At 32.0% G+C, this 21474-nt stretch overlaps 3 protein-coding genes, 1 long non-coding RNA gene and 1 other non-coding gene across 5 annotated transcripts in view; 2 read left to right on the top strand and 3 right to left on the bottom strand.

Annotated features, from left to right (window-relative positions):
- Positions 1-21474, bottom strand: part of LOC107962494 (disease resistance-like protein DSC1) — a 100313-nt gene that overhangs the window by 63229 nt on the left and 15610 nt on the right. The gene's annotated exons all lie outside the window — the stretch shown is intronic.
- LOC107962439 (TMV resistance protein N) overlaps positions 1-21474 on the bottom strand; it is a 76055-nt gene that overhangs the window by 42288 nt on the left and 12293 nt on the right. The gene's annotated exons all lie outside the window — the stretch shown is intronic.
- LOC107962470 (disease resistance protein RUN1-like) lies at positions 7558-8405 on the bottom strand. The gene has a single exon (XM_016898883.2). It carries the CDS (start codon positions 8270-8272, stop codon positions 7748-7750), a length of 525 nt encoding a protein of 174 aa, XP_016754372.1. The 5' UTR covers positions 8273-8405; the 3' UTR covers positions 7558-7747.
- Positions 17715-18690, top strand: LOC107962483 (uncharacterized). The gene is made up of 2 exons (XR_001701645.2): positions 17715-17867; positions 18209-18690. It is a non-coding gene; the product is annotated as an uncharacterized lncRNA (long non-coding RNA).
- On the top strand, positions 20694-20800 carry LOC121210632 (small nucleolar RNA R71). The gene has a single exon (XR_005905746.1). It is a non-coding gene; the product is annotated as a small nucleolar RNA R71 (small nucleolar RNA).

Genomic DNA, 21474 nt, shown 5'->3' with positions numbered 1-21474 from the left:
ACCGATGCCACCCATTCCGCAAATTCCTATAATGCGGACATCATCTTCCCCAATGTTTATTTTTGAATGCAACTCCTCCAAAGGTAAACTAATTCCAACCAACTCATCATGAACAATCAGATATGTCTGACATAGTTTTGCTGATATCTTCTTAACAATGTCTCCGATAAACTTTGATTCATGCCTACAAAGAAATTAAATTCTGATGTTATCTTTCAAATGCACTTTTTCATTTTTAGGTAATTGAATCATGAAATATAATATAGTTGGAAGCAAACTGTTGCGCGGAAGCGTGTGAAAGAGTAAAATTATTGTACTAAAAAATCACACTAAGTTCAATTCCCAGGAAAGAGAGGTGGATCACGAGGATCACTTAAGTACCAAGTCTTTCCTAGCCAGAATATCCCTCTATCGTAATTTAATAGCACAATAAATCACTACAATCACTTGCAAAATATGCAGAACAAAAAAATAAAGAACACCAGAATTTTAACGAGGTTCGGCAAATCTTGCCTATGTCCTCGGGCACTACCAAATATATTTCACTCCAAAAATACAAGTGAAACTTTACAAATAGGGAGAGAGAACAATGCCTTAAGTAGAGAATGGCAAATGTGGGATGATGAGAATGAGCAATGGTTGGCCTATTTATAGTTGAGATTCAAGGGCCACCTTGCAAAGTCACTATTCACTTAGGGACCAAAAATTGCTATTTTCCCATGCCCAACACTAAATAAATATTTGGTGCCCATAACTTTGACCTTTCCAAAGTATGGGTAGGTATGGGAAAGGTATGGGCAAGGTATGGGGTATGGGTATATTCTAATAATCTCCACCTTGAAGATTTGATTAGGATAATCTTATCTTCACACAATTCTTTCTGCTTTTGACAACAATACTTGATAGTGCCTTCTTCAACTGTTAAACTTGCAGGATATTAATCAAGTTCAAACAATGTTCGAACTTGGTTGCTGTTACCACCTTGGTCATCATATCTGCGGGATTATCTGCAGTCTTGATCTTCTGAAGACAAATTTTCCCCTCTTCAATAATTTCCCGCACAAAATGGAATCGTACGTCGATATGTTTTGTACGTGCATGATAGACTTGATTCTTTGCTAAATGAATAGCACTTTGACTATCACAATACACGTTAATATGCTCCTGAACCAACCCCAAGGTTTTAGCCATACCTTGTAACCAAACAGCCTCCTTTACAGCCTCTGTTACAGCCATGTACTCGGCTTCTGTGGTTGACAATGCAACTGTAGACTGTAGTGTAGACTTCCAACTTATTGGTCCTCCAGCAAGTGTAAACACATAACCGGTGGTTGATCTTCGCTTGTCCAAATCACCGGCATAGTCAGAATCAACGTACCCAATAACACCTTTACCAAGTGTATTATCCTGCTTGAACAGTAATCCAACATCCACGGTCTTCTGAATATACCGTAGAATCCATTTCACAGCTTGCCAATGTCCTTTTCCAGGATTATGCATATACCTGCTCACTATACTAACTGCCTGTGAAATGTCGGGTCTTGTACACACCATTGCATACATCAAGCTACCCACTGCATTAGAATACGGAACTTGCAACATGTATTCTTGTTCCGTATTCGTCGAAGGAGATAGTTGTGCAGAAAGCTTGAAATGAGAAGCCAACGGGGTACTTACAGGTTTGGTCTGCTCGTTCATGCCAAACTGCTGTAGTACTTTCTTCAAATACTGCTTCTGAGACAAGCTAACTCTGCCATGAGCTCTATCTCTACATATTTCCATGCCGAGAATCTTTTTAGCTTCTCCTAGATCTTTCATCTCAAACTCGAGATTGAGTTGAGTCTTCAATCTTTCAATCTCAACTTTGCTCTTAGATGCTATTAGCATATCATCAACATATAAGAGCAAGTATATGAAAGTTCCTTCTTGTAGCTTCTGAAAATACACGCAATGATCAAATTTACTTCTTGTGTACCTTTGCCCTTTCATGAACTGATCAAATCGCTTGTACCACTGCCTCGGAGATTGCTTCAATCCATAAAGCGATTTTGTCAGTTTGCAAATCCAATTTTCTTTTCCAGCAACCTTGAATCCATCTGGCTGAGTCATATAGATTTCCTCTTCCAAATCACCGTGTAAAAACGCGGTCTTCACATCAAGCTGAACTAGTTCAAGATCATATTGCGCAACCAAGGCTAGCAAAATCCGAATAGACGAATGCTTCACAACTGGAGAAAACACTTCATTGTAGTCTATTCCTTCTTTCTGAGCGTAACCCTTTGCTACCAATCTAGCCCTGTATCGAATTTCATTTTTACCAGGAAATCCTTCCTTCTTTGCATATACCCATTTGCATCCAATTGCCTTCTTTCCCTTGGGCAGTCTCACCAACTCCCAAGTCCTATTTTTATGAAGAGACTGCATTTCTTCATTCATAGCTTGCTTCCACTTTACACCATCAGAGTTACTTATTGCTTCTGTGTAAGTGGAAGGAACATCATCATCTGCAATTGGAAGTGCATAGGCCACCATATCGTCAAAGTGAGCAGGCTTACGAATCTCTCTTCTTGGCCTCCTATATGCAATTGAATCTTGTTGCTGTAGAAGTTCTTGGGTCGAAACTTCTTCATCATTTGTTCTTTCAATATTAGCTGGATCATCATTAACCTTTTCAAACTCCACCTGCTGCAAAGTACTACTGGTTTTGTCATCCTTTTGTGAATCCTCGTTCTTCATCATGGTTGATTCATCAAAAGTTACATCTCTACTGAAAACAATCTTCCTTGTATCAGGACACTAGAGACGGTATCCTTTTACACCACCAGTTATACCCATGAATAATGCTTTCTTTGCTCTTGGGTCTAACTTAGATTCTTTTACATGATAATATGCAGTGGAACCAAAAACATGTAAAGAATCATAATCAGTAGCAGGTTTACCAGTCCACATCTCCATAGGAGTTTTTCCATTTATTGCAGCTGATGGCAATCGGTTAATTAGATGGCACGCATATGTAACTGCCTCAGCCCAAAATTCCTTGCCCAATCCAGCATTGGACAACATACATCGAACTTTCTCCAGTATAGTCCGATTCATGCGTTCTGCCACCCCATTTTGCTGTGGTGTATCCCGAACAGTGAAGTGTCGCACAATGCCCTCATCTTGGCATACTTGTAGAAATGGATCGTTTTTGTACTCAGTACCATTATGTGATCGAAGTCGTTTGACCTTTCGACCAGTTTGAGTCTCCACCATCTTCTTCCATTTCAGAAATGCATCCAAAACTTCACTTTTTCTTTTCATTAGATACACCCATACTTTTCTTGAATAATCATCAACAAAAGTAACAAAATAGTGCGTACCTCCCAAAGAAGCCACTTTGGTAGGTCCCCACACATCACTGTGAACATAGTCCAGAATTCTTTTCGTATTGTGAATTGCTGAACCAAATTTTACCCTCGTCTGCTTGCCCAGAACACAATGTTCACAAAATTCCAATTTGCAAGAATTTGCACCTTTCAACAAGCCTTGCTTCGCCAAAGTCTGCAAAGCTTTTTCACCAGCATGTCCCAATCGCCTATGCCATAACCTGGTAGCCTCTGAATCTGCATCTTTCGCAGAAGCTGTTGATGTTGATCCAATAACTGTACTTCCATTTAAATAGTACAAGTTATTTCTTCTAGTGCCTTTCATCACCGTCAATACCCCAGCTACTACCTTTAGTAATCCATCTCTCAAAGTGATTGTGAGCCCTTTAGATTCTAGGGCCCCTAATGAGATGAGATTTTTCTTCAAGCTGGGTACATAGCGAACATCTGTCAGAACTTGGATTGAGCCGTCATGGTTCTTCAATTTGATTGTACCTACACCCATTGTCTTACAGGCACTATCATTGCCCATAAAAACAACTCCACCTTCTAGTTCTTCAAGACTAGAAAACCAGTCCTTATTAGGACACATATGGTAAGTACATCCCGAATCCAATATCCACTCATCCGTTTGACATGCCATTGCCATGCCAACCAAGCTAAAGTCTGACTCCTCATCATGCTCCGCTACACATGCATTAGAAATAGACTTGCCCTTTTGTAACTTAGGACAATTCTTTTTCCAATGCCCTTTCTCACGACAAAAGGCACATTCATCTTTGGCGGGTCTCCCTTTGGACTTACCCCTTCTACCAGGTTTGCTGCTGTGTGAACGACCTCTTACTGTTAAGACTTCTGCGGTTGTATCTCTGTGATCTCTTTTATCTTTCTTTCGAGTCTCAGATCTATACAACGCACTACAGACTGCATCAAATGTGATCGTGTCCTTCCCATGAAGCAATGTGGTGGTAAGATGATCATATTCATCAGGAAGGGAATTCAACAATAATAATGCCTTGTCTTCATCTTCAAATTTCTCATCCAAATTTAGCAAGTCTGCTAAAATTTTATTGAATGAGTTCACATGGTCATTCATCGACATACCGGGTGCATACGTGAATCGATAAAGTTTCTTTTTCATATAAAGCCTATTTTCAAGACTTTTCGTTAGAAACTTTTCTTCCAGTGTATCCCATAACTTCTTCGCTGATGTCTCCCTCATGACAGAGTACTTCTGCTCTTTGGCCAAACATAGGCGGATTGTACCACACGCCTGTCTATTGATCTTGGCCCACTCCTTGTTATCCATCTTGTCAGGTTTTTCTTCAAGGGCTATATCTAGCTCTTGCTGACATAAGACATCCAGGATCTCACATTGCCACATACCAAAATTATTGGTACCGTCAAATTTCTCTACTTCAAATTTTGCATTTGTCACAGTAGTCCTTGCTGATGACGATGCTGCTGCCATTTTTCTTCTCAATCCTAACTACTGTATACGTGAACAGTACCGTATACGTGAATAGTGCCGTATACGTGAATAGTACCGTAAACGGTCGTATTCTCCAAGTATGAATCTGGCTCTGATACCAATTGTTGCGCGGAAGCGTGTGAAAGAGTAAAATTATTGTACTAAAAAATCACACTAAGTTCAATTCCCAGGAAAGAGAGGTGGATCACGAGGATCACTTAAGTACCAAGTCTTTCCTAGCCAGAATATCCCTCTATCGTAATTTAATAGCACAATAAATCACTACAATCACTTGCAAAATATGCAGAACAAAAAAATAAAGAACACCAGAATTTTAACGAGGTTCGGCAAATCTTGCCTACGTCCTCGGGCACTACCAAATATATTTCACTCCAAAAATACAAGTGAAACTTTACAAATAGGGAGAGAGAACAATGCCTTAAGTAGAGAATGGCAAATGTGGGATGATGAGAATGAGCAATGGTTGGCCTATTTATAGTTGAGATTCAAGGGCCACCTTGCAAAGTCACTATTCACTTAGGGACCAAAAATTGCTATTTTCCCATGCCCAACACTAAATAAATATTTGGTGCCCATAACTTTGACCTTTCCAAAGTATGGGTAGGTATGGGAAAGGTATGGGCAAGGTATGGGGTATGGGTATATTCTAATACAAACAAAAACAAGAATAAGAAAGCAAGATCTAATATAACATCAAAATACACAACTTGCTCGTTAGTTGATGTAACGCCCACTTCAGATTTGTTAAATTTTATCATTAATCAGTACTTGTATTAGTGGTTTAGTGTCTTAGTTTTGTTTGGGAGGTCTTGGGTTTAGGTCATGTTTTTATTTTGGGGAATTAAATTATTTTTGTTAGACCTTGGTCAATTGTTTAGGTTGGTGGTGTTGGATTGGGTTTTGTTTTAAACTCTTAAAAAACGATGGTAAGTTAGCAGGTTGTTGGATTAGATTTGAGAGGGATTTTGTTCTTATTTTTATTCTTTTATTATTTTTATTTTAGTTTTTTTTTCTTTCCCAAAATTTCTCACGTTTGCCTCAACTTTGCTTCGCGTTACTGTTTTCTTCTCTCTTCTTTCTTCGGTTCTTTTTCTTCCTTTTTCAACTTTTTTGTTTGGCTTCTTTACCTTCTTGTTTCGGTTCTTTTGTTACTTTTTTATGGTATAGCTTCTATTTGGTTGGCCCCAATCCTTAGCGGTAAGGTTCTATCATCTTTTACTATGCTCTTTTGTGAAATTGTTGGTTGGGCATTTGGGGATTTCAGAAATTTGTTTGTATCGTGCAAAATTCGTATTTTTTGTGTTATCTAATTAATCCGCTATGTTTTAGGAGAAGTTCAAGACACGTTTGGTGTTCCTCTAGCGACTTAGGATTCGTATAGAAGTTGTTCGTTTAATGGTAAGTGTGTGGATGTATTTTTGGAGGGTTGTATAAGCTCGGTTGTGGTCAATTCTTAGTTAGATTTCGCAAATTATTACTAAAATTTGTTTTGTTAATTGTCGATTTAGGTGGGGATTACTCGTTTTTGGAATCGTATTCGGATGTGTAATGAAAAACCCGAAAAATAACAAACGACAAAAGTTGAAAAACTGCACTGTCGATGCCACACGATCATGTGCGAAATTGTTTAGCCACACGATCTGGGCCATTTGGGCCCGTATTGCCCACACAGTCGTGTGTGAGACCATGTGGGCCCAAAATTTTAAATTTTTCCTTAGGGCCGTAAACATCGTTTGGATCGAACGTAGACTTTCCGTAGGACCAGTATGTTATAAATTAAGCTATAAAACACGTATTCTGATCATCTGTTGGCATAAAATTAGATATATGTATGCATGTTTAAAATGATATGAGATAACTAAAATCTATAATATGCTATGTATGATCTAATATACAGTACGCATGACTTGAGTTTGATATTAAGCATGTATGACATATACATTTCCGAAATCTATTATTACTATATGTTTGTGCATTTGGGGATAGGATTGTGCATATGGAGGAAGTGTGAGTAGATGTATTTCTATCGTATTTGGTGGCACAACCATACATATTTCTGTAAACGGCGATAAATCGCCTAATAAATTGGCAACTCAGCTACAAATAATTTGAAAAGTGTCATACCGACACTAAACGGTGCGTAGGGATGGATGAATATATAAAACCATATATGGTGCCTTGAGATGGTCGGAGATGATGTGTAGCGGATGGGGGTAGGACTATAAATTTGCATCTGTTATGTTCTAATAAGCTCTGTTTCTAATATATATGTCTGAATGATTTCTGTATGTGATGTTACACATTGGGTTTCGAAAATTCTCTCTCTATTTGAGAGTCACTTTCAGGTAACCCTCAGACTTAGGCAAACCGGTGCAGCTAAAGCTCGGTTTAATATTTTGGTTTCTTTTGACTTACTTAAAATTTGGAATTTACGTGTTCTATAAAATTTGATTTGTTTTTGGTCATTTTGGGACTGTTTAAATTTTTGGACTTTACTTTATGATTTTAATTGTTTTATTGTTTTTGGTGGGTTTATAATATGTTCTGTGAAATGTTGATTTTAAAATATTAAACTGTATTTTCAAAACTAGACTTAAATAAGATTTTTTCGTTGCAAACTCAGATATATTAAAAATATACTTATATATAAACGATGGTTTTACTAATCGGATAAGAAAGATAAGCTTACAAACAAATCGGATTTTATGTAAAGAAAGTTAACGACGTTTTGTAAAACAAATGTACTTAAGGTTTTTATTTAATTTATGGTGATATCTCCTGATCTAATCGTAACGTCTAGATTAAATTTAGGGTGTTACAACTAAAATATGAGAATTTTCAAAAGTTATTAAAAATAACATGCAATCCAAAATAAAAAATTTAGTCATTAAAACTCGGAAATAGAGAAGAAAAGAAAGAAATACCTATTATGTAAATCCCATCCCTTGATGTTAGCCACTTCAGTCAAAGCATTTCGCCACTTTTGGATCTTGTCTTTATTTTCTTTGTATCTTTCTTCATGTTTGGCGAAGGCTTCTTCAACTTTTCCTTTTTGTTTTCTTAAATCAGAGGGATCCACATGGTAGAAAATTGGAAATACTTTATGACCCTTGTCATTTTTTTGTTTAACAATCTCCGCAAGCTCCTCCAAGCACCAACCTGAAAAGGCATAGGTCTCCGAAAAAACGATTACTGAGCACCATGATTGCTGAATTGCTTTGAAGAGTTCTGGTGCGATCTCTTCACCAGCCTCCAACTTTGGATCATCTCTAAAAGTGACGATCCCATTTCTATCTAGAGCATTGTAGAGATGATCCGTAAAGTTGTTGCGGGTATCTTCACCTCTAAAACTCAAGAAAACATCGTATTTCTTTCTAGAAATGGATGAGGAAGTCGAAAGTAATGACGACATGAGGATATATGAGAAGAAAAATATATGTGGATGTAATGTTCAAAATCAGAAAACAGATGGCTCAATACCTCAGAAACAAAGTAGAAACAATAACTATATGAGGGAAAAACAAAGGACTTCGTAAGGAATTCTGTTGTACTTTGCCAAATGAATCTATCAGTATAATAATAGCTATGAAAGGGAGTAGGTGTGGAAATTCGGGGTTATAGGTGTGGAGCCTACAATTATTATTAAGTGAAGTGTTGGGAATTCTATTGGAAATTTGACATATTCAAGTTTTACTCCATTATTCAAAATAATAATTAAGTGATAATTAATATGTTTAAAATTCTTTTAAAAAAATAACTCTATTTTACATCAATAAAATTAGCACAACTTTTGTTTATGTCAAAACAATATAGTAAATTATAATTATAATTATGACAAATTTTTTTTCCTATATTTTATTCTTAGGGTTCTATTGAAATTATAACTCAATTTCAAAATTAGCACAAGTTTTTTAATTAATAATTGTAATTTTAATTGTAATTATTTTTAGATGGGTAATTATCACAATTTCTATTAAATTATAATTATTTTATTTTGATAAAAGGCCTAAAATTACCCATAATACTTCCCTAACCCTTAAATAAGAAGATAGAAGCACTTGAACATACATCCTCTTGCATTGGCAACAATATCGATGCCAAGCAATTATAATTGTTTTTAAATATATAATTATCACAAGTTTTATTTTATTTAAACTTTCTTTTAACCTATAATTCTAAATTAAATATTATAATTATTTTTAAATATGAATTTAATAATATGGAGAAAAACAAATGGTATTCTTGTCAATTCAAAATCAAAATTTCTATTAAATTATAATTTATTTTAAATATGAATTTAATAATATAAAGAAAAAAATAGAGGTTATTTTCAAAATTATTTTCAAACTCGTTTTTTTATATATATATACAAATTTCACATAACAATTGCCAAATTATTCGACTCCGCTTGATTAGTGTTGTTCAAATCTGCTTTAACTTTACCTCCATAATACGCGGGGACCACGAAAAGCACTCATTCCTTAATACCATAGTTCCCACGACGCCACTACTGAAGACAAAGGCATTTCTATTTGTCAAAAGTTCCCAGCAGGCCATAGCAAAAAGATTACCCCATTCACAGAAAAAGCTGTTTGAGTTTCGGAGAACTTCACTGTTCTCCCATTTCCTAGTGCCCAATAGACACCATCCACTACATCTTCCCAAAAATTGGACAAAGCCCTCCAGAAAAAAGTTTCTATCTTTTCTTGATTGGTTCAACATTCATTAAAATAGTTTCCAAGGCTCTTTATCCATTGCCTTAACAAATTTGCATTGGCTGAAATTTTTCAACTTTGGTGGCAACAACTTCAATAGAGAAATTCCATCATGGTTTGGTCACTTTGCTGAGTTTCGCGTCTTACAGTTGCACATTAACAATTTCAGTGGCATTAAAAAAATATATAAACCAACAATTTAGTTTTAGCTCATTCATATATCTCAAAAAGAAATTAAGGATGAGGAGATATCTAACTCTATTATTCGCCAACTTTGGGATTGTGGAGGTGACTGAGTTTTTTACACCAATTAAGAGTTGCATTGAAAATCTTACTTTTTTTAGGAATATTATTAAAGCAGGTTATTCCAATTAGCTTATCTAAGAAGTTGGCTTAATTGACACCAATTAATTGGTAGATGGCTCAATTTACATATATAAAAAATATATATTAACTCTAACTTTGCTAGAACTAAACTGAATGGTTATTGTTTTAAAGTCATGCTTCAATATTTAAAACAATTGTTCATAGAAATTGAATAAGAAAGAACGAATAAAGCAATAACCATGAATTGCTTACATTTGAGGTTGTTATCATCGAGATACCAAGTGTTGAGCATACTTAAATTTTCGATTTCTATAGCTATACTTCACTCTAAATTGTTGATATACAAGGATAAAAGCTTCAACTTTTTGTACTTGAATAAGCTATTTGGAATTCTATTAGAAATTTGATTCTCACTCAATTTAAACTTTTCTAGTTTTCATGAATGTATGGCCAAGCAAGGAAGGATAGATTTTCCAATTGAAATGAAATGGTGCCTGCGAGATCCATATCGTTACGCGCCAGCCATATCGACCATAACCCCGCTGCACAACAGAGGAGCCACCACTGCTTAATATCACCTTTAAACATCCAGCCATTGCATTCAACAAAAAAAATCAAGGATTGATCGTGGTAGACAGCCTTCAAACCCCCCACTGCCACAAAGTACAGTACCAAAAATTACGCATCAAGGAACAACTAAACAATAAATGGTCTGTCGTTTCCAGATCAGAGCTACACCAAGCTGGGAAGTTGAGAATGAGATCAAAGAAATGCAAGAGAAAGTTGATACTTTGCAAGATCCGAGTTCGTTCATACCGGAGAGAAAAGCTTATAATTATTCTCTTTTTTTTTAACAAAATATTATAAACTGCACTTTTAGTTTTCGTTTTGGTCCCCAATTATGTAACAAAATGATAACATGGTATTCATTATGTAAATGGTTATTTTTAAATCCTTTATCATATGGTCCCCCAAGGTTTTGACATTGTTTTGTTTCTTTTGTCGCCCAACCCGTAATTGAGTAACAAAATAATAATATGACATTTTTTAATTCTCATAATAATAAATTTAGCTCTTAATGTTGATATATTCTATCAATTTAGACATGATTATATATAAAAATTCAAAAAAAATTAAAATAGTAAAAAATTCAAAAAAATAAAAATAAGTAAGAATTCAAAATAAAAATTATAAAAATAAAAAAATGATGAGAGATACATAAAAATATAAAAAAAACTTCAAAATTTTTAAAAATAAAAAATTGTTAAAATTATAAAAACCAGTAGCCCACCACCACACCAGTCAACATCTGATATATATTTTTTGTGTTTCAAGTGACAATTGCCATGTAAATCACTAGTGGTTTATAGGTATGACAAAGGTTCACGACGATTGTAAAATCACATAAGCAAATAGAAGTTGTAAATTATTATTATATATATATATATATGCCATTATTGGTTTAATGAGTAAAATATCTATTGAGATATATAAATTTGTTCTCCTTAATGATCATTTTATATTTTTATTACATTTCATCTCACCATCCTAGATAGGTTTGTCTTTAAATACATATCTTATCATTAATTTTATATTACCGCTATAGCATTTAATATTAATACTACGGTAACTATATATTTAATCCTTTTAAAATTAATTTCATCACCTATCCAAATAGACCTTATTTAGTTAGTCTCTAAGATCTTATTTGCTTTTTGCTCCATGGCAAGACAACTATTAGTTTATTTGTAGTCTTATAAAATTTTCATTTTAGGAAAAAAGTCAATATAGAAAAGTCTTAAATTTTGTTTTATATATATATATATATTGTAAATTAGAAACAGTAAGTATATGAGCATGAGGAAGGAGAAAAACAGATGAAAATTCGAGGGAACAACAAAGGACTTTGCGAATAGAATCTATCTGTATAATAATAGCTATGAAAGGGAGTAGGTGAGGAAATTCGGGGTTATAGATGTTCTTTCCGGGAAGACTCCAATTGACAAAATGGAGCCTACAATTTGTTATTAAGTAATAAGTAAAGTGTTGGACATAATATTTAATTAATTTTTTAGATATTATATCTTTAATTGCAGTAATTAATCGATAATAATATTTTTTATTTAAATTATTAAATATACTTAAAATATATTAACTCATCAATTCAAATATCATACTAGAAAATTTTTAAATAATACTTAAAGCATTTTTAACATATTCAACATACAATATAGTTTTAATTTATGTAACTAATTCAAAGTATCATTATTCTAAATAATAAGTAATTAACATAATTAACTCTAATATTAATTAAGTGATAATTAATATGCTTAAATTCTATTCAAATAATAGCTCTATTTTACATCAATAAAATTAGCACAACTTTTTTTATGTCAATTTTTATTATTTAATAATAGTAAATTATAATTATAACCATCACAAACTTTTTTTCCCTATTGTGAAGTCTGGTGTCTTGATGAGGTTTTGAGACCCTTTAAGGCTGATTATTTTTAACTTATACAAGGGCTGTCGAAAACAATAACAGATTAAAGAGAAAAGAGAAAAGAGAAAACATAATAAATCTCGTCATTATTAACTTATTAAAATTTTAACCGTTTATATTAAAATAAGCTAAAACACAATGATTAGATGAATTTAATTCTTACTCTATTCCCCTTCCATAGTTGTTCAACGCAACTATATGGTAAGAGAAGTATGACAAGATTGTCCGGTTGAAAGCTTGAAGGTAATGATTTTAAAGGATATATTGTCCAATCTAAAAGTCGTAACTCATTAGAAAGATATTTGAGATCATCACAATTTGAGAGGCAAAGTACTCTAAGCAATCTCAAATTTTTCATCTTCGAGAAAACATCGACACTCAAATTGAGCATCTTGCTCGATTCCCTAAAAACCACAGACAAAACAAAAATGAGTTTTAAAATATACAAAAACATTCAATACATTAAAAGTTAAGTTTCTCAAATATTAAAATATCAATGTATGAAATATAAGCACTTAATATAATATATCTCTATTGTTTTTTTTTAAACAGTAACGTGTTGCTAGATAAAATTCATAAATATAACATTTAATATTAAGCATTAAAGGTTTTTACCATTGATTTTTATTGGATACTTTTAAAAAAAAATATTAATAATACACATCATAAATGTGTGTGTATGTTTTCTTACCTTTTATTGTCGATGATCATACCTTCAATCATTTTTGTAACCTAAAATACTAAGAATAAAGAATAAAATAAATGGTGTAAATGGTATGATAAACAATTATAAAAAAAATTGCATATATATTTAACACTATTATAACCTTTAAACAAAGTAAAACATTTCTAATGAGAGTGATTCAACGAAATTAAATACATATTTATACAAATCAACAAAAGGAATTTATCTCAAAGCCACTAAATGTCACTTTTTTTTATGGACTGCTATATAAATTAATTAGACTAAGACTTAGGTTTTTATTGATTAAAATTTCTATAAAAGAATTTGTATGTGATTTTTGTTGAATGATTTACCGTATTTTTTTTAGGACATGATGGACGTATTTTTCCTCCCACAATCTGCAACGTTTTCCAAGTTCATTAGATTTTTCCCTAACAATTTTTCTTCTCATTTCTTGTATCAAGTTATGCATCCACAAATGTTTGTCTTCATTGACTTTTATGAGAGATTTCTTAATGAGAACATCTATTCCAATATCTGAGAAAAACTCACAACCATCCAATACTTTCATTATAAAATCTTTCTCCTCTCCATTGAAGAAGCATGCTATATCTAGAAATATATTCTTCTCGTATTCTTCCAATCCATCAAAGCTAATTCGAAGTCTATCGAGAATTTCTTTGTTAGAATCTCGTTTAAGTCTTTCGATTGCACTTCTCCATTGAGCCACATCTCTGCCGCACAAATATGAACCCAAAACTTCAAGAGCTAAGGGGAGACCACTAGCATAATGTACAACATGTTTAGAAAGATGAATGAAATCATCTTTTGGCATTGTATCACTATCAAAAGCTTTCAAATTAAAAAGCTTAAGGGCATCATTAGGATTCAATGTTGTAGGCTTATACACATCATCAACTCGGTAAGATCGAAGCAAATGTTCGTCTCTTGTTGTTACAATGATTCTACTCCCTAAACCAAACCAATCACGCTTTCCAACCAAGCATTTCAAGTGTTGTATGTTATCAACATTATCAAGAACAATAAGAACTTTTTTTGAGACAACCTGTGGCTAATTATGGTATTCCCTTCGTGAACATTGAAAAAATTGAAGCATTCATCAAGCAAAATCTGAAAAAGAAGTTATTTCTGTAAAAAACAAGTCCACATTTATCCGAAACTTCTCGAATATCAACAAGAAAAGCTTTTCCTTCAAAATGAGGTGACATTTGAGTATAAGCAATTCTTGCAAGAGTCGTCTTACCGATGCCACCCATTTCACAAATTCCTATAATGCGAACATCGTCTTCCCCAATGTCTATTTTCGAATGCAACTCCTCCAAACGTAAACTAATTCCAACTAGCTGATCATGAACAACAGTATAAGTCTGACATAATTTCGTTGATATCTTCTTTGCAATGTCTTCAATAAATTCTGATTCATGCCTATAAGGAAATATCATTTAATTCTTTAAAAAAATTGTTGAATCATAATATCAAAATACACAACTTTCTCTTTGGTTGAAATATTGTACTATACATTTAAATATGCAGTAACTATATTTTGTTTGGGATAAGCTCAACTTGAGTTCGAATTTTGTTTTATTGTTTAAAAATATTATTATTTCATAGTTTTCTAATTTTATTATTAATTAAAATTATAGCTATTATTTATTAATAAAAAGGAAAGGAAGGATTTTTTAAAAAAAAAAGAGAAATAAGAAAAGGTAAAATGATAATAATTTATGAAATATTGTTGGGATACATTTTAATCATAAATTTCTATGGGGTGCCGTTGGAATTTTGGTTTTAAAATAAATTTAATTCATTCATAATAAAATTATTTTATAACAAGAATTATTTTTAGATATTAAATGTAAATTCATTATTTTAAAATTGAGGTTGGTGAGTTTTTATTAAAAAAAAAGTCCAGCACACCTAAATACTGTTTCGAAATTACACATAGGATTATAATATATATATATATACACTATCAATCCAAAAAATAACAAATTTATTAGACACTAAAACTAGAAAATAGAGAAGAAAGAATGATCTGTTATTTAAATGCCATCCCCTGATGTTAGCCACTTCCCTCAAAGCATTTCCCCACCTTTGGATCCTTTCTCTATCTTCCTTATATCTCTCTTCATGTTTCGCAAACGCTTCTTCTACGTTTTTCTTTTGTTTTCTTAAATAGGATGGATCCACGTCGTAGAATATTGGAAATACTTTATGTTCCTTATCCTTTTTTTGTTTAACAATCTCAGCAAGCTCCTCCAAGCACCAACTTGAAAAGGCATAGGTTTTTGAAAAAACGATTACCAAGCACCATGATTGCTGAATTGCTTCAAGGAGTTCAGCTGCGATCTCTTCGCCGGCTTCCAACTTTGGATCATCTCTAAAAGTGACAATCCCACGCCTCTTTAGAGCATTGTAGAGATGATCTGTGAAGTTGTTGCGAGTATCTTCACCTCTAAAACTCAAGAAAACATCGTATTTCTTTTTGGAAATGGAGGAGGAGGTTGAGGATAATGACAACATGAGGGTGTATGAGAAGAAAAAGATATTTCAATCTAGTGCTCAAAATCAGAAAGAAACTGGGAACAATGTGTCGAAACCATTTTTAAATTGGGTTTTGGGAAAATAGGAATCGACTTTAAAACGGGAGTCGCCACCAATCTTTTTAGGTGTGATTGGATCACCTTATAAAATGTTTTGTTTTAAAACATTAATTTTGGTCTACGAAAGTCGAGAAAACGGATTCGGGAGTCGGTTACGTACGAGGAAGGGTTAGTAACGCCCAAAGATTGGTACCTAATTGATTATCAAGTGTCTTTAATGTCGGAAATTCAAAAATTTTAAGATGTAGTCCTCTTTAAAATATTTTAATTTTGAAAATTGGGGTTCACTCATATCAAAGCATTGACACTAAGTTAACCTTTTTGGAAATTCCTATCTCGAAACAACAAAACGCTATATCCAATAAGTTGGGACATATTGCTTTGAAATTCCCAAATAGTGGCTTGCATTTAGAAAACCTTTAAAAAACTTAGAAGGGTATTTGATTATTCGAGCTTAACGAGAAAAGTGGCAACCCAATAAGTTAGGGCACTACTTTCTCGAAATTTTCAAACACCAAGCATTGCCTTTATATTTTTTTGAAAACTTTGGAGTCTCGTTTTTTTTTAAATGATGCATAAGGAATCACATTATCACTATAGAATAGAATATTGCAATAATAAGCGAATAAAACATGCATTTTAACGATACAATAGCAATAATACAAAAAAAATCATATCCTAGATGCATACGTGTTTAGAATTACATCATATATACAAAGATACATAAAACTTATATTGAAGATGGATAAGCAAAACATACAAACATACATAGCAATAATTAAGAAATATGCATGATACACAATTTAAAAGAGATATAATATCGATGTACATGTTCACAAAATATAACATCAAATAATAAATATAAAATAGTATTTAACTCACATGATTCATACAACATAAAAATACATAAAAGAATTAATATATATAAAATATAATATAAAGTGAATAATTGTTAACAAAGTATACATATAATTAAAAATATGATATTTAATAATAATTTTTAGAATAGTATTTAATATACAATATGTAATATATAACAACAAAAATGTTTATAAAAGAATAATAATTAATAATATATTGGTTTAAAAGTATGTAAAAGAATTCATAATATAAAAATATCAGTTTAAAATGTAATAATGTATAACAGATAAATAATTAACAATTAGATATGTGTATAATATGAGTTAAAAATATAATTTAATTTACAAATTTTAAAATTATAATAATATAATGAATAATATAGGCATAAATAATATAATAGATAATATATGATATACATAACACATATATAAAAAAAATAAGTAATATAGAGTAAAAATAAAAGTATAATAAATGTTATATAATAAGATATAATATAAATGTATAGGAAATAAGAAATAAGAAATATAATAGTATATAAAAAATAACATAATATTATAACATATAATATGAAAGTATATATGTATATAAAAATAATTAATAACATATAATACAAATAAAATATAAATAAGAGTGTGAGATAATTTATGAAAAAAAAAAAATAATAATATAATAATATGACTATATAATAAGATTAAAAATAAAACAAACAGCAATATATAAAGTTTTATGTATATATAATAGAAATAAATATATATAGGGCTAAATTTAAAGTTCAGCAAAATTACTGGGGCAAATTTAAGAAAATAAAGTTGAATTAAGGTCCAAATTAAAACACGTGCAAAACAAAAGGGACTCATTGGGAAAATTTCCCTATTCCCAAAACGACTGTGTTTTACCTTGGATTTAAAACAGCTATTGTAGGGACTAAATTAAAACTAAAATAAAATAATAGGGCCAAATCATAAATAAAATAAAGCGTAATTATAAATTAAAAAGGGTGGAAGGACCGATTGGGTAATTGACCCAACTCTAAAAATGCGCGGATCCTCCCCGGGTAATCGGGTCAACGCGCGGATCCTGGGGGGTTTAAAACGTCGTCGTTTCGTCAAGGCTATATAAGCCAACTTCTTAGTTTTAAAATCATTTAGAAACCTGGTTCTAAAAAAAAAAATCAAAGAAATCCTCTGAAATGGTTCCCCGGTCCTCTGAGCTCCGGCCCTAGGCCGATCTGTTCTGTTCATCGGACCTCCGCGTTCAGATCCATGCACCGTCACCGACTCCGCCATCTCAAGGTATTTTCTTCTTCTTTCTGTTTAATATATTATATATCGATTGTTTGCAATAAAAAAATGAAGTAAAAACAGAAAAAAGAGTAATGAGTCACCTTCGTTTCTCTCGAAATCCTTCTGGTATATTATTCAAAAAATACTCAATGTACAATATCATTTTGTGGTGTATTTTTCCTTATGACTCTGTGTTTTTTTTATCTCTGTATCTCTCCTTCTCCTTTCCTTTTATCTCCTTTTACAGAAAGGTTTTATAGCCTTAAGCTATTATGTTTTAGGAAAGAAATCTTTGATTTCTTTCCATATTTGCCTTGGTTTTCTGTCTTTGTTTCCTCTTTTGTTCGCAGGTAATCCACGAGAATCTCGCTCGATCACTGATGTCTGCGCGCTGATGGAGCCAACGCCGGATTCTGGCGTGTCTTGCGCGTCGATGGTGGCGTGATATATGATGGCAGAGTCGAGAAATCACGGCATACTTGGTGGTGACGATTGAGATGAAAGGCCACGTCGTTTGAAGTGCCCGAAGCTTCTAGAAATTCCTTGCAGCACGAGGAGAGGGCTAGGGTTTCTAACCCTAGCCGAATGCTTCTAAATTTTGGGCCACTGAGAGTTTGGGTCAATTGGGCCACTTTAGTTCTGGGCTAGGTAGGGTGTAATGGGTATCGGGAGTAGGATTTTAGAAATGGGCCAGTAATGTAACGGGTTTAGGTCTGCTGAGTTGTAACCGGGCATAAGGTTTAGGCCAATTGGTTTTGGGTTTACGGGTTGGTGGGTCAATGTAAATGGACTGTTATATGGACTGTTTTAAAAACAATTATTTATTTATTTATTTATTTGGTTTACAGCCCGGTCAAATTTGGGCTACCACACAATGGATATATGAGGATAAGAAAGAGAAAAACAGATAAAAATTAGATGAGGGATGAAGTTCTTTCCAAGAAGGTGAGAGTTTAATAATAATTAAGTTGGCGTGTTATTATATATATATATTATATTTTAAACAAAAAATGTTTACTTATTATCATTTTAAAGTAAAAATAAAAATATTTGTATTTATTATGTATCATTTATGTTATGTTTTTGTTATTCTTTTCCAAACTGATAAGAGCCGGATGGTAGAGTAGGAGGGAAAATATATTGGGTGTATCGCCTATCAGATAGGCACAACCAGTGCCGCCTATCAGATAGGCACAACCAGTGCCGCCTATCAGATAGGCACGATTAGTACAGCCTATCTGACACCCTCCACTACTAAAATAATATATATACATATATATTTTTACTGTATAGTGTCAGAAAATGAGTGTGGTGCCGCCTATGCACCACCCTCCACCCATCTAAATGTACCATCTTGATACTTAATTTTAACAACAAACCATTTTCGTATTTTTTTATAATATTCTGGTAAAAAACCCAAAATTGTCATTTGCCATCAACTGCTTATTTTCCCACCTTTTTTTCTCTATACATTTTCCAAATGATGGCGCGTAGGTGGTGGAGACGAGAAATTGGTGTCACCTTCACCAATTATTTCTTCTTATCACTAAAGCAAAGCAATTTCCTTCCACTTAATATAAATAATATTGGACTACCAATATAACAACTTTTGGAACAAGATACTCTACTATAAAGATACAAGATTATTAGTGGATCCCCATGATAAAAAAAAAACTCAAATTTCCATGATAAAGACATTATATAATTTCAAAAATCACCCCCACAAAAAATCAAACACTTGAATAGGATAAATACATACTCGCATAAGCAACCAAATTAAACAACGAAATTACATAATATTTTAACATTTAATAACAAATTTTATTAAGAATTTGCAACATTACAATGAATAAGCATAAAATTAAATTATGTAATGACATATTAAAGTTGTTGCTAATATTTTAACATTTAGCAATAACTTATTTGGTCATTACCCATTTTATTAAGAATTTGTAATGATAAATTGTATTGTTACAATTAATATGTAAAAAATTAAATTACGTAACCACATTTTAAAGTCGTCAATATTATAATAGTTAGCAACAAATTATTTTATTTTTATGTATAAAATTAATAATTCACAACGATAAACCTAATTATTGTCATTAGTATCTTAAAAATTAAATTTAGCAACCACATTTACAAATCGTTGCAAATATTTCATTTTTACACAACGGCATAAAATGTCGTTGCGAAATTTGATTGCCAATACCCCCTTTTTTTTTAGTGAATACTTGTGTATGATTTTTTAATATATTAATATTTTATTTAAAAATAATAATTTTAAAATATCAAATAAATAATATAAGCAACAAATAAAGTAATTTTATCCGTTTAAAGTTTCTCCAAAACTTGTAGTTTATATATATATATAACATTAAATATGTTAAGATATTATCAAATTATGTGAAAATGATATAAACATATTAATATATCAAAATTTATATAATATAAATTATTAATATAATAATAAAATAGTTTAAAGGAAATTATTATATTAGAAAATAAAGGAAAGAACAAAATACAAGTTAGAATTGTAAAAATTTGATACAAGACTTAAAAAGATTAAGATTAATCATGTCAAATAATTAAGAACAAAAATTAGATGTACAAGTACACCTGAATGCATTAATATATTGAAATCATTGAGTTTTGTGATTTTGATCTTTTAAATTAGCACACAAGTATTTTAGAAAAGGTGACTCTTTTTTGAAGATTGGATGTAAAAAAAGTTATGTATGTTGGTAGACCAAGTGACCCACATGGCTTCGCACACGGGAGTGGGAGAAGTGAACAAGTTGTGTGTAAAAAGTTTGAACTTGGAGCCATAAAGGTAGTCCATGATGAGGACGTCTTCTCAATAAATCATTAAATCTCTCTAATGTATCATAAAGTGTTTCAATATTAAACTGAACAAAAGAAGAGATGTCGTTCCTCAACTTAGCTGTTTTAGTCGGTGGAAAATATTTTAACAAAAACTTCTCAGTCATTTGAGCTCAAGTTGTGATAGAATCTCGTGGCAATTAATTTAACTGTTGTTTTGCCTTACTCCTCAAAGAAAATGGGAACAATCGTAAGAGGATGGCATCCTTAGTAACGCCATTGATCTTGAAAGTGTCGCAAATCTCTAGAAAATTATCCAAATGGGCATTCAAATCTTTATCTTGCAACCCATCAAACTTAACATATTATTGTATCATTTGAATTGTGTTCAGATTTAGCTAAAAATTGTTTACAGCAACAGTCGATCTGACGATACTCGATTCAGCCCCAATTCAAGTGTGCTTAGCATAATCATACATAGTACGAAGAGCAGGAGTTGCAAGAAGCAGTAGATTATTTTGATTACCACTCATCTCCATGGTAATATCATTTTTTTTCTTGATCATCTACTATATTTGTTGATTTTGCCTTACTTCTCTAATCTTTTTATGATTTTTGCGAGCAATCTTTTCAACTTCACTATAAAAAATTAATGATTCCAACGAGTTTCCTCTAGTCATAAACCAAAAGAACCTGTCAGAATCAAACGAATGAACAAATTTAGAATGTAAAAATTAAATTAAAAACAAAAATATTAAAATTAAAAAATAGCTAAATTAATAGAAATAAATTT

This window comes from Gossypium hirsutum, chromosome A11 (genome assembly GCF_007990345.1).
Source record: "Gossypium hirsutum isolate 1008001.06 chromosome A11, Gossypium_hirsutum_v2.1, whole genome shotgun sequence".
Taxonomy (NCBI): domain Eukaryota; kingdom Viridiplantae; phylum Streptophyta; class Magnoliopsida; order Malvales; family Malvaceae; genus Gossypium; species Gossypium hirsutum.
Note: the sequence above shows the minus strand (reverse complement) of the source record. Positions and strands in the feature narration are given on the sequence as shown.